Source organism: Nicotiana tabacum, chromosome 1, assembly GCF_000715075.1.
Source record: "Nicotiana tabacum cultivar K326 chromosome 1, ASM71507v2, whole genome shotgun sequence".
NCBI classification, from domain to species: domain Eukaryota; kingdom Viridiplantae; phylum Streptophyta; class Magnoliopsida; order Solanales; family Solanaceae; genus Nicotiana; species Nicotiana tabacum.
The window spans coordinates 38,629,620-38,642,245 of NC_134080.1; the positions used below are offsets into that span (position 1 = coordinate 38,629,620).

The 12,626-nt window shown below is 34.9% G+C and overlaps 1 protein-coding gene across 1 annotated transcript; it reads right to left on the minus strand.

The window, feature by feature from the left end:
• Nucleotides 1-5,254: 5,254 nt before the first annotated feature.
• Nucleotides 5,255-9,768, minus strand: LOC107818307 (putative receptor-like protein kinase At1g80640). The gene is made up of 10 exons (XM_016644297.2): nucleotides 9,264-9,768; nucleotides 8,730-8,900; nucleotides 8,238-8,497; nucleotides 8,004-8,136; nucleotides 7,840-7,903; nucleotides 7,646-7,742; nucleotides 7,412-7,514; nucleotides 6,622-6,740; nucleotides 6,419-6,508; nucleotides 5,255-5,739 (listed from the first exon to the last, which is right to left on the minus strand). The coding sequence occupies exons 1-10, from the start codon at nucleotides 9,346-9,348 to the stop codon at nucleotides 5,593-5,595; spliced, it is 1,269 nt and encodes a 422-aa protein (XP_016499783.1). The 5' UTR covers nucleotides 9,349-9,768; the 3' UTR covers nucleotides 5,255-5,592.
• Between the last annotated feature and the right edge of the window lie 2,858 nt (nucleotides 9,769-12,626).

The window sequence follows — 12,626 nt, forward strand, 5'->3', positions numbered from 1 at the left end:
AAATTATTAGAGCACAATTCCAGAATATGAATTATGATGATTTATCTTAATAATACTAGTTTAAATCCAAGTTGGTTTAGCATAAATTGTATGCCTCCAATTATAGCTAAATCATTGGTTATGATAACATAACTCCCAAAAAACGAAATTTGGTATGAGATTTATTATTTAATATACATCAGCACTTGTACGCATCTAGCCAAGTTATAAAAATTTCTCCCTATCACAATCGGTTCAAGGTCAGGAACCAAATAATTTCTACATAGAAATATGGATGTGCTATATGATTTAATTATGCCACCAAAATGCACAAAGATGAGTTCCCAAAGATGGTTGGGAAATGTGTTGGTGATCCCAACATTAGGGGGAGAAAATGGGCAGCTGAGAAAGTGATACGTGAAATGAATTATTATGAATACATATAGATCCTCGTACAAGAAAATATAAACTTGAAGTTCAAGTGATAATTCATTTACAAATTATTGCCAGACGCATTTGCTGACCCAAAGCTAAATGTCACATTTCAGCTGCTAATGCTCCAAATAGAATAAAGTCCATGAGGGACAGAGTCTATGGCACGCATGAAGTATAACAGACCAATCGGTTCCAAAGATAAAACTCCTTGAAGAAGGAGAGGGGCAAAATGGTCATAATAAGGAGGCAAGTGCTCTAGAAGAGCACCACGACATAACACTTCGTAAGACCTCATGTGAGAGGCTCAGGTACCTGAAAATAATGAGATAAAGAGATCTCAATAAGTTATGTCTTTATTGTGTAATAATTGAACCGATATAAAATGATCGTCGACGATACTTTTAACATAATGCAGCGCTCAATATTATTAATATTGACGAGGATCTTGAGCTCAAATCTATCATGAAATTTGGATAGATAAAAGATTGGCCAAATAAAAAATACGCAATGAAATTGACTTCACTTGAAAAATGTAAAGTTGGACGGATAGTCCAACACCTAAAAGTATAAAGTCAATTGAGGTATAAATGTGTTCTTGTGCGAAAGGTTCAAGTCAATAGACATAAAGACGACTTGTGGCACAAGAAACTTAGTAAATATCCTCACATTGATTATATGGAGACATGTTCTCTTATAGTAGATATAGTCACTTCAGGTTTTAATCTGGCAATATATGAAAAACTTGATATGCGTATAGTGGATATCGTTGAAAGATTTAAATTGTCGTGGAGCATATTAAGGTTTCCAAGAAATTTATTAAATAAAGCTTCAAAAATCCTTATACGGATTGAAACAATCAGGGCCCATGTGATATAATCGCCCGAGAGAATACTTGTTGAAAGAAGGGTATAAATTCAATTTGTCCTTGTGTCCTTATAAAAGGATATGGATTTGAATTTGTTATAATCGCCATGTATGTTGATGATTCAAATATCATTAGAACTCTCGGAGAGCTTCCTAAAGCAGTAGACTGTTTAAAGAAAGAATTTGAAATGAAAGATCTTGGAAAGACAAAATTTTGTCTTGGTCTACAAATTGAATATATGAAAGATGGAATTTTTGTCCTTCAATCAACATACACTAAAATGATTTTAAAGAGCTTCTATGTGGATAAATCACATCCATTAAGTACCCCGATGGTTGTGAGATTACTCGATATAAATAAAGATCCACTCCGACCTCATGAAAATAATGAAGAGCTTCTTGGTCCTAAAGTACCATATCTTAATGCAATTGGTGCGCTAATATATCTTGCTAACACTACAAGGCATGACATAACTTTTTCAGTTAATGTCTTAGCAAGATATAGTTCAGCTCAAGGAGAAATTGGAATAAAATCAAGCACATATTGCGTTATCTAAGGGGGATTACCGATGTGGGCTTATTTTATGGCAATGATTGCAATACCGATCTTGTTGGTTATGTCGATGTGGAGTATTTATCTGACAAACACAAGGCTTGATCTCAAACATGTTATGTGTTTACATGTGTGACACTATCATATCTTGGCGATCGACTAAGCAATCAATCATGGGTACTTCTTCTAATCATACTGAGATAATTGCTATTCATGAAGCAAGTTGAGAATGTGTATGGTTGAGGTCTACTATACATCTTATTCGAGACAAATGTAGTTTGAAGTGTGATAAACTACCCACAGTTTTGTATGAAGAAAATACAACATGCATAGCCCAATTAAAGGGAGGATTCATAATGGAGTTAGGACAAAGCACATTTCACCTAAATTATTGTTCACACATGATCTTCAAAAGAATGGTGATATTAATGTGCAACGGATCTGTTCAAGTGATAATATGGCTGATTTGTTCACCAAATATCTACCGGCGTCAACCTTCAAGAAACTAGTGTACAAGATTGGGATACCAAGGCTCAACGATGTGAACTGATGATCTCATCAGGGGGAGTTAATACGCGTTGTACTCTTTTTCCCTTACAAGGTTTTGTCCCATTGGGTTTTCCTTGCAAGGTTTTTAACGACGCAACCAAAAGGCGTATTTCTAAATATGTGTACTCTTTTTCCTTCATTAGGATTTTTTTTCCATAGGTTTTTTTCCTAATAAGGTTTTAACGAGGCACATTATTTATCGACATCCAAGGGGGAGTGTTATGATAAAAATCAAAATATGGTGGGTGTCTACTCTTCCTCCATGATCTTTCTCTCAAATGTTCAATGACATATTCCATGACATATTTTCTTCACTTTTCATGCCTATATAAAGGTCTTGTAATAGATAGAAAAATACACACAATTTAAGAAGAAAATCTCTTCCTTTCTCTCTATCTCTATTTCTTGTTCATGTTTTACTAAATTGTCTTAATTTCTTGTTCATGTTTTACTAAATTACTTTTATTTCATAATATTTATATATTTTATTGACACACCGTGATTTTTTTTAGTCCATCATTGTCCATTGTTTGGGCTTTATACTTTTATTTATGTTTGAATTTACACCTAATATAGATTTACAGATTAAAGCATAATACTCCTATCTCAAAATACAACAACAACAACTCAATAAAATCCTACTAGTAGGGTCTGGAGAGGGTAATGTATACTCCTATCTCAAAATGTTTGTCATTATTCATTTCTGACTAATAAACCGTTTCGCCAAGCTGCTAAAATTAGTTTATTTTGAAAAGTAATATGTGTTTGACTAATTAATTTAAAAAGCATTTTTGAGCAACAATCAGTGTTTGATCAAGTTTTTTAAAAGTACGTCTAAGTATAATTTTCTCAAAAGTACTTTTGAGTAGAAGCTATTTTTTCCTGCTTCTCAAAAACTATTTCTGCCCTACTCAAATGCAATTTTTTCCTTCTAAAACTTGGCCAAACGCCTTAATTTTGATATAAAAGAAAGCACTTTTGGCTTTAAAAATATTTTTGACCAAAAAGAAGCTTGGTCAAACAAGCTATAAGTGAACTTTTACTAAGATTTAAAAACGGAAAAGGGTCGAAACTACCCCTATCATTTGCTAAATGGTTTATAAATGCCCTCCATCCATCTATCCGTTCAAAAAAACATACGACATTAATTTTATTAACAAAAATACCCCTGCGACTAACGGCAGAACTAGTGGATCTTTCGTTTAATGACGTGGAGATTTTTAATTGGGCAACATGGCATTATTGACCAAGAATCAAATATGGGTCTTATTTTTACTCATTTACCCGGTCCGACCCTATTTATTTGACCCGCCTAATTATTTTCTTTGCTTTTTTTTTCCTCTCTTTTTCCTTATCACCCAGTACACCCACTCTCATCTCACTACGAATTTTTAGTGTTTCTTTGTTGAAACAAATCTTTCATTGTGTTTGAAAATATGGCTTTGGCTTTGGCTTTCACTTCATCTGCAATTCATGGCTCTTTGTCCTCCTTTCTTCTTCTTATGAACATCCCAAAGGTAACCTTTTACTTTTTATTTTATCTTTTATAGATTCAATCTTTATCCTAGAATGTGATAATTTCAAGCTTTTTAGCACCTTAGTTTCAATTTTCTTGTGTGCTTGTATCAGTTATATGTAGTTGTTTTTCTCTGTTATTTCGTGGCTCTTTTGTCTTCTTACCGTTACTTGTCCCTTTCAAAGCTTCAATATTTCTTCTAGATTTGATTGATATATTTGGACAATTTTAGCATTTGGGCTCAATTTTTTTGTTTCACATTTTTGGTTTGTTCTGATCCTTGTCTTCTTACTTAACAACCCAAATGTATCTGTTGATTTTCCATTTAAGAGTTTCAATACTTATCCTGAGTTTGAATGGAGAAATTTCAGAATCTGGTTTGAATTTCGAGTTATTTGATTTTGGGTTTTATCTATTTTTTAATTAATTTGTTATTGTGTGTATGCAGTGTCCCAATCGGAGAAGAAGAAAGGGAGAGATGAGATAAGTGGGAATGGGTGTGATAGATACTACCCATTTTTGTAAATGGGTCGGATAAGGTAAATGGGTTGAAATAATATTCATTTTTTGTTCCAGTCAAAGATTGTCATGTAGCCCAATTAAAAATCGCTATGTCATTAAATGAAAGATCCACTAGTTCTGCCGTTAGTCGCGGTGGTATTTTTGTTAATAGAATTAACGTAGTGTGTTTTTTTGAACGGATAGATGGACGGAGTGTGTTTTTTTGAACGGATAGATGGACGGAGGATATTTATAAACCATTTAGCAAACGATAGGGCTAGTTTAGGCCCTTTTCCGATTTGGAAAAGTCCCTCCTGCAACTTTAATATAAGAAGACTTTATATTTAGTTCCTGCATATGTAAATTGAGTAAAAGTAAAATTACTAACAAAATTTAGCAACAGATATTCAAATTAAACTTCAAGAACAATAAAGCGGGACAAATGGTTTTACTTTTTTATTATTATTTTGAGAAATGACAAATGGGTTTGATTTTGAATAATACCGTAAATAACAGAAGGATATCTCTCTCATAAATTCCCATTTTGTATAAACACTAACAACTTAAAACCTTGCTTTCCTTCTTTATTTTCTTTTGTTTAGGAGAAATACCATGATTAGACCTTATTCCTTTAAATTTTAAAGGTTAAAATTGGTGGAAGGCCTAGACCAGTACAAAGCAAAAATTAAAAGGACTAGACTGCTTGCAAAAAAAAAAGTGAAAGGACTAATGTGATGCTTTTTAAAAGTATAAGGTACGTGAAATTTTCAATAAATTAAACGGAGAATTTTTCTCACTTCTCTTATTGTGGAAAGAGAACGAAAAACTATAATGTAAATATCCTACTTCTCACATTATTTTCCATGGGACTAAATATCCCCAGATAAATAAATTTTACTAAGCCGGAAAATGAAAAATCCAATTTTTGTGAATACATTAACAATTCAGGTGACTTTTCTATATACACCAATTTCATAAATCAAAATTCACTTGCTTCAATTTACATAGAAAATTGAGGTTGAATACTGGAATTACCTTCTGCTCTGGCAAGACCAACATCCCTCCTTGACTTGCCATTAGTATAATAGCCAAAAATGTGCAAAGAAGTGATGCAAAATTGGTCAGGCGCAACTTAGAAAATTGCAGACACCATCAATATTGGAACCAAAGTAACTCTTCGACAGAATCAGCTCCCTTAAGGCGCCAGTACGCGTTGTGTAGTGACTCGGAATGTCCCACCTAATTCTACCGGAACAAGGGGGATTAAGGAATGTAATACGTCCGTTATTAGGGGACGATAGCTCGGCTCTGGCTGAACACACAACACAGCAACTGCAGCAACCTACACATCACCATAAGAGAGAGCACCAGTCTCAATGTCAAATATCCTAATGTAGTTTAAAGTAATAAGTTTTTAGCTATTGTAAACCAATATTTGTATCATAGTTAACCTTAAGCGTCCATGTGTATCATTTTAATGTTCTTTTTTGGATATTAAGCTTTCTCCAGTTGATGCATGTTGGTTGATATGCCAGTGTAAATTGAACCAGCAACCTCACAAAGGTTTTGAACATTGTCGACCACTGAGCTATACATTTGGGTTGTGTTAAGGGGATTCAAAATATAATATATAACGGCACAAACCGGATTTTGCCTTATGTATACAGTGTAATTTTCCGGCGAAGGGGATTCGGATGAATCCCCTTCCGCCCCCTAAATCCACCCCTGATGCCAACTGCTAGCCTCTATGAAGTTGTATGAATAGTGTTAAAATGTAAAATCGAACCTAGCCTAATCCTTAATAGATATTTTATTTTTATTCACTTATAGTTTGATTGCTTTTCTAGCGGTAAACACCTCTTTACCCAGAGACCTCTTTGTAATACTAATAAAAGTGTAACAAAGTATTAAATGTCACATTACAAAGTTAAAGTTAGCTCAGTTTTGGCAAGGAATAGTGAGGAAGAGTTATTTCTGCTAGACATGAATGCCGCTAGCCTAAGAGCTTATTTTGGACAAACCTGATATAAATGCTTTAAATCCATTGTATCTTTGATCACAGGATCCACAATATTTGGAAGCTTTGATCTATCTGTGAGCTGAGGCATGGCCTGCATTTCCATAAAAACTTAAGCATTGAGCTTTAATTTCCGAAAAGAATAAGTGTCATAATGAGGAAATATTCAATAAAATGGATTGGATCTGAGAGCAATTAAATACTTACCCATGTGACTATAGACTGGCATTGAGCTGGTGCCAGTTTCTCTACAGGCCTTCTTCCCAATAGAAGCTCCAGAAGTACAACTCCAAATGCATATACATCACTCTTATCAGTTAACTTTCCTGTAAAAAAAAAAAAGAAGAAATTGCCAACTTTTTCAGATGGAGGTAAAAAGAAGAGAAGAAAAACCAAATTGGCACAATTAAACGAATCCACCTATAAGATATTAGACTTGGATTAAATTACAAGAATTAACCCAAATAGTTGTTCACCCAATCGGTTAAACTAATAATAGCCGGCGGGTGTATAATATGCATAGTCCATATATAATATGTGTATGATCGTATATAATTAGTGCATAATTTATGCATACCGGCTAGGAAAAGTAAAATATTGAATCCGGCCGGCTATTTGTGTAACGATTATTTGTATCTGAATACAGAATTGTAGATCCTCTTTGGGGCCCTAATTTAATTGAGTTATGACCATAAAAAGGGAATGATTCTTAAATGTAAAAACATCTCAGTGATTACTGGCCCCTCATAATAAAAGGAGTTTAAGTGATTAAAGTGGCTGCAATTATACCTATTTGCTTTAACAAATGATCAGCCTTACCAATTGTCCCCTGTGGCCACATGTGCAAGTTCTATGCTTATGGATACTTTTCTAATGATCTCTCAACTTCTATTCAAAATTCATTATAATTAGTATTTTCATATAAAAATAAATAAAAGGAGAGAGGAAAAGGGAAATCATTTCTGCATTAGAAGCTAAGGAGTTAAGAATGGCATACCATCTAAAAGGTATTCCGGGGCTACATAACCTAAAGTTCCAGAGAGCTTGATGTTGTTTTTGTTTTGAGCCCCACCGAGCACAGCTAGACCAAAATCTGAGAGCTGAAATTAAACACAACATTAAGAGGGAAACCGGAGATTGGGTCCATTTTCTCACACTGCATAATTCCAGATCGAGACAGCAATAATGTCGATATCAAGATATACAATAGAAATTGTAATAAAGTTTTCACCTTTGCATTGAAGTTGGAATCTAGAAGAATATTAGATGATTTCAGATCTCTATGAATCACTGGTGGATTGCAGTGCTCGTGCAAATATTCTAATGCTCTGGTCAAACAGTAGCAATTTGTAAATACTCAAATGTCAATAATTTAAATTAAATAAAACACATGGTCTTGTCTACTTTCTAACAGACCCTCCTCACCTTGCTGCATCAAGGGCAATTTTCATTCTGTGGTGCCATGTTAATGCTGATCCGCGGGAAGGTCCTAAAATAACACATCAAATCAAGAAAATGACAAGTTTAATTTTCAAGATTTCTCTTTCAAGAGTTTAATACTAACTTAAGTTGTTGAAATATAATACTACCATGTAATTGACTTTCTAGAGATCCATTCTGCATTAGTTCATACACGAGGAGTCTTGTATCACCGTGAATGCAATATCCCAACAATGAAATTATATTCGGATGTTGAATTTGACTCAACAACTCTACCTCAGTCTGCAAATCCAAATTGAGAGATAAAAGGAAATAGCAATAAGTTACAAATCGATGGATGGCCAAGGCAAGAACGATCGTTTGGAAAACAAAAAAGTTGGTACCTCGAATTCTTTAATGGCATCTTGAGTTCCTCCTTCTAGTTTCTTGACAGCTACATACAAATTATCTTCCAATTTAGCTTTGTATACACATCCAAATCCCCCTTCACCTAAAATCTCACTTTCTTGAAAATTGTTGGTGGCTGATTCTAATGTCTTGTACTCCATTAAACAAACAGATGTTGTTTTCTTACTACTATAAGTGGACTTCAAAGAATTGAATTTACACATAACTGGTCCTAATGCAATCCCCTTCACACCACCTTCACAATCAAAAACAAAGATATCTGAGACAAAAAAATTAAAGCACGGCATATGCAAATCACATAATCATAATTCATAAGTGTAAAAACGGGAGCCCGGTACACTAAGCTCCCCCGCTATGTGGGGTCGGGGAAGGACGGACCATAAGGGTCTATTGTCCGAAGCCTTACCTGCATTCCTGCAAGATGGTGTTTCGACAGCTCGAATATCTGAAAATCAAGAAAAATGTACCTGAGCTATGACTGCTGTCCAAATCAGATTTCTGTAATCTCTTCTTATGATAAATCCAGAAGCAAATCATGAAAAATATGATTGCTCCCAATGCAGAAGAGGCTGCAATTAGTGCTATGAGCAGCTTCCTGTTTTGATCCATATGATGTTTCTGACTCCCAACTTGAAGCTCTGATTCCATATAATGAATAGATATAAATCAATCAAAGCTAAAGTTGACACCTTTGGTTTAAATATGGACTAAAATCTAAGAAATAAAGCCAAAAGATATGACTGAAACTACTAAAAATAAAGTACAAAATTGCAAAAATAAACATCAAATACATTAAATGTAGGAGAATTAACAACAATAAAAACCCATATATTAAAAAATGCAGTCTAACATTAAATGCACTCCTATGACAGCTCCCATAATTTCAATTTTTAAATTTTGGATCTTGAAAATTAAAAACCAAGAAAATCTAAGCCCTTGAGAGAGAGAGAGAGAGAGAGAGAGAGAGAGAGAGAGAGAGAGAGAGAAGAAAAATGGAGAACCTGGAGAAAATGTGGGTGTTGCTGAAAAAACTGGAGAAATGGGTGGTGCTATAGGTGAGATAATGGAGGAAAAAGAAGGGTCCATTTAACATCAACAACTAGAACAAACAGATGAAAAATTCAAATGGGTCCATGAAAAAGAACCAAAAACAAGATAAAATCAAATTCTTTCTTCTTCAACAAAATTTAAAGAAGAAAAAAGAACAGATTTTTTTTTTCTTTTTGAAAAAGATGGCTGTTTGCTTCAGTCACTAGGCTGCTATTTCTGTTGCCTAATAGAGACAGAGAAGACAAGACAGAAGGATAATCCTATGAGTTGAGTGGCGGTAGACAATTTATGATGTTTGTTTTGGGATTCAAACAAAAATATTTGAATTTTGTTTCTGCTTCTCTCTCTCGTGAAACTATTGCTCAGAATAGTGGGCAAAACTGTTCAAATGGCGACAAATATGAGAACGAAAGGGAGGTGTGTGTCTGTGTGTGTGTATATAGTAGTACTAGTGTTGCAGAACCCAACAATCATGTGGGCAGTTACACCCAGAAAATATGGGGACCAGAATGAAAAGATAAAGTCTTTTGGGGATATAATTGCAAATTAAAGAAAGTATCATAAAAGTCTCTGGATATGTAAAGTTTTGCTTTATATAGTCTGGAAAAGATGATAAAAAGTTTAAACAAACCTCTCGAAAGAAAAGTAACGGAAAAACAAAAAAGTATCTTTTGTTTCGTGCATAGTTGGGTCCTTTTTTGTTATTTTTGTAATTTTTGCTCTTTTTTTACCTACCGGTTATATTTTAAAGAAAGAATTACAAGAAAATATACTTGACTTCACACCATAACAAAAAATGGTCAATATTTTTAAGTTTTACTTGACCTAGCCCATATTATATATATTTTAAAAGCATTAGGGAATACAAAATCTGTTTTATTCTAACCATTTCTTCTAAAAGTTATGGAGTTAAATTTATGTTCTCACAAACCATTGCTTTCAGTCTATTTTCTTCTCACATCTTCTACATATGCTTCAAGAGGCTTTCCGTCATTACTGCTTCTTCCCTGTGTCACCTAGTTGCAATGTAAGAAAATTGAAGATTCAACGTTCCAACATTGAAAGTTCATTCAAAGCTTTGCTTTCAAAAATAAGATTTTTGAGTTTGTTAGTTGTTTGGATTGAGTGTTGTTACAATTGATTGAAAATATCAAAAGGAGTTCGAAATTTAGATTTAAAGTGATTTGGAGTAGATATGAGCAAGATTTTAGTTAAATTTCACGAAAAAACGCTAGGAAGAAGACAAAGTCAGTTTTTTGTATAATTATATATAATCTTGTATAATAGTGTATATGAGTGTATAAACACATCTTATACACTATTATATATTTTTATACACTTTTATACAAGTGTCTGTAGACGAACTTCTTCCACGATTTTCAGTTGCAATTCTTGTTCAAAATCAATCCAAATCTCCATTAAATAACTTCAAATTTTATATACAACCTCCTTATACTATTTCTAATAATTCTAGTAATACTCACTCCAAATTTCTCACAAAATCAAATTTGGAATCTAAACCCACATATTTAAGCTTGTTAAAAATCTAATTTTCACCATCCAAATGGATTTGGTTTGTTGAACTAATATTTGAGTTACAGTTACTGATTCAAAATTAACTTAAAAGCTTGAGCAATCATTTTTAAAAATTAGATAGTAATTTTGAGAACCTATTGGAGTTGGATGTTTTAGCCTATTATTTTTGGGATAGTTGGTTGTGAATTGAAATATGGACTATAAAATTGAAAAGTAGGGATCCCAATTATTCTTATATGAAATTTTTTCTACTTTAAAAGTAAAAGAATATATACAACAACAACAACAACAACAACAACAACAACAACAACAACAACAACAACAACCCAGTATAATCCCACACGTGGGGTCTGGGGAGGGTAATATGTACGCAGACCTTACCCTTACCCCGAAGGGTAGAGAGGCTGTTTCCAGGAGACCCTCGACTCAAAAAGCAACAGAAGCCGATATATTAGTACCATAAAAATGCATAATAAAATAACAGCAATACAATAATAGCAATACAATAGATATGAAATACAGAATACGACATACGAAAAAGATGACTGGTATAGTAAGACTAGCAGGTAAAGCCCTGCATCAATAGATGACCAATGACATTCTTAGTCTAACTCCTAACTGGCTGGTCTCACTCTATTGTGATGTAGAAATATTTACAACTCTCCCCTAACCTACAACTTTAATACTCGACCTCCATAATTCCCTGTTAAGGGCCATGTCCTCAGTAATCCGAAGTCGCGCCATGTCCTATCTGATCACTTCTCCCCAATACTTCTTAGGTCGTCCTCTACTTCTCCGCGTGTCCACTACAGCCAGTCGCTCACACCTCATCACCGGTGCATCAGTGCTCCTCCTCTGAATGTGCCCAAACCATCTGAGTCTTGCTTCCCGCATCTTGTCCTCTATGGGGGCCACGCCCACCTTCTCTCGAATATCTTCATTCCTAATCTTATCCATTCTTGTATTCCCGCACATCCACCTCAACATCCTCATCTCCGCTACTTTCATCTTCTGGATGTGTGAGTTCTTTACCGGCCAACACTCAGTTCCATATAACATGGCAGGCCTAACCACTGCTCTATAAAACTTACCTTTTAGTAACGGTGGCACTTTTTTATCACACAAGACTCCCGACGCTAACCTCCACTTCATCCACCCCACCCCTATACGGTGTGTGACATCCTCGTCAATCTCCCCGATCCCCTGAATAACCGATCCAAGGTACTTGAAACTACCCCTTTTGGGAATGACTTGAGAGTCAAGCCTCACTTCAACTCCCGCTTCCGTCGGCTCAACTCCAAATTTGCACTCGAGGTATTCCGTCTTCGTCCTGCTCAACTTGAAACCTTTAGACTCAAGAGCATGTCTCCAAATCTCTAGCCTCTCGTTGACGCCGCCTCGTGTCTCGTCAATTAGAATAATGTCATCAGCAAATAGCATGCACCATGGCACCTCCCCTTGAATATGATGAGTAAGTGCATCCATCACCAGGGCAAATAGGAATGGGCTGAGCGCAGACCCTTGGTGCAACCCCGTAATAACTGGAAAATGTTCAGAGTCGCCTCCTACTGTCCTAACCCGAGTCTTAGCTCCATCATACATGTCTTTAATCACCCTAATATAGTCAATCGGGACCCCTTTATCCTCTAAGCAGCTCCATAAGACCTCCCTAGGAACCTTATCGTACGCTTTCTCCAAATCAATAAACACCATGTGAAGATCCTTCTTCCTATCCCTGTACTGTTCCACCATCCTCCTAATAAGGTGGATAGCTTCTG

Bases quoted from the DNA above. Each gene is read 5' to 3' on its own strand.
- LOC107818307 (XM_016644297.2), bottom strand. From the start codon at position 9,348: ATGGACCCTTCTTTTTCCTCCATTATCTCACCTATAGCACCACCCATT. The intron at 7,515-7,645 runs GTGAAAACTTTA...GTTTAATTTCAG, and splicing joins ATTCCAACTTCAATGCAAAG to CTCTCAGATTTTGGTCTAGC. The intron at 6,509-6,621 runs GTAAGTATTTAA...ATGGAAATGCAG, and splicing joins GCCAGTCTATAGTCACATGG to GCCATGCCTCAGCTCACAGA.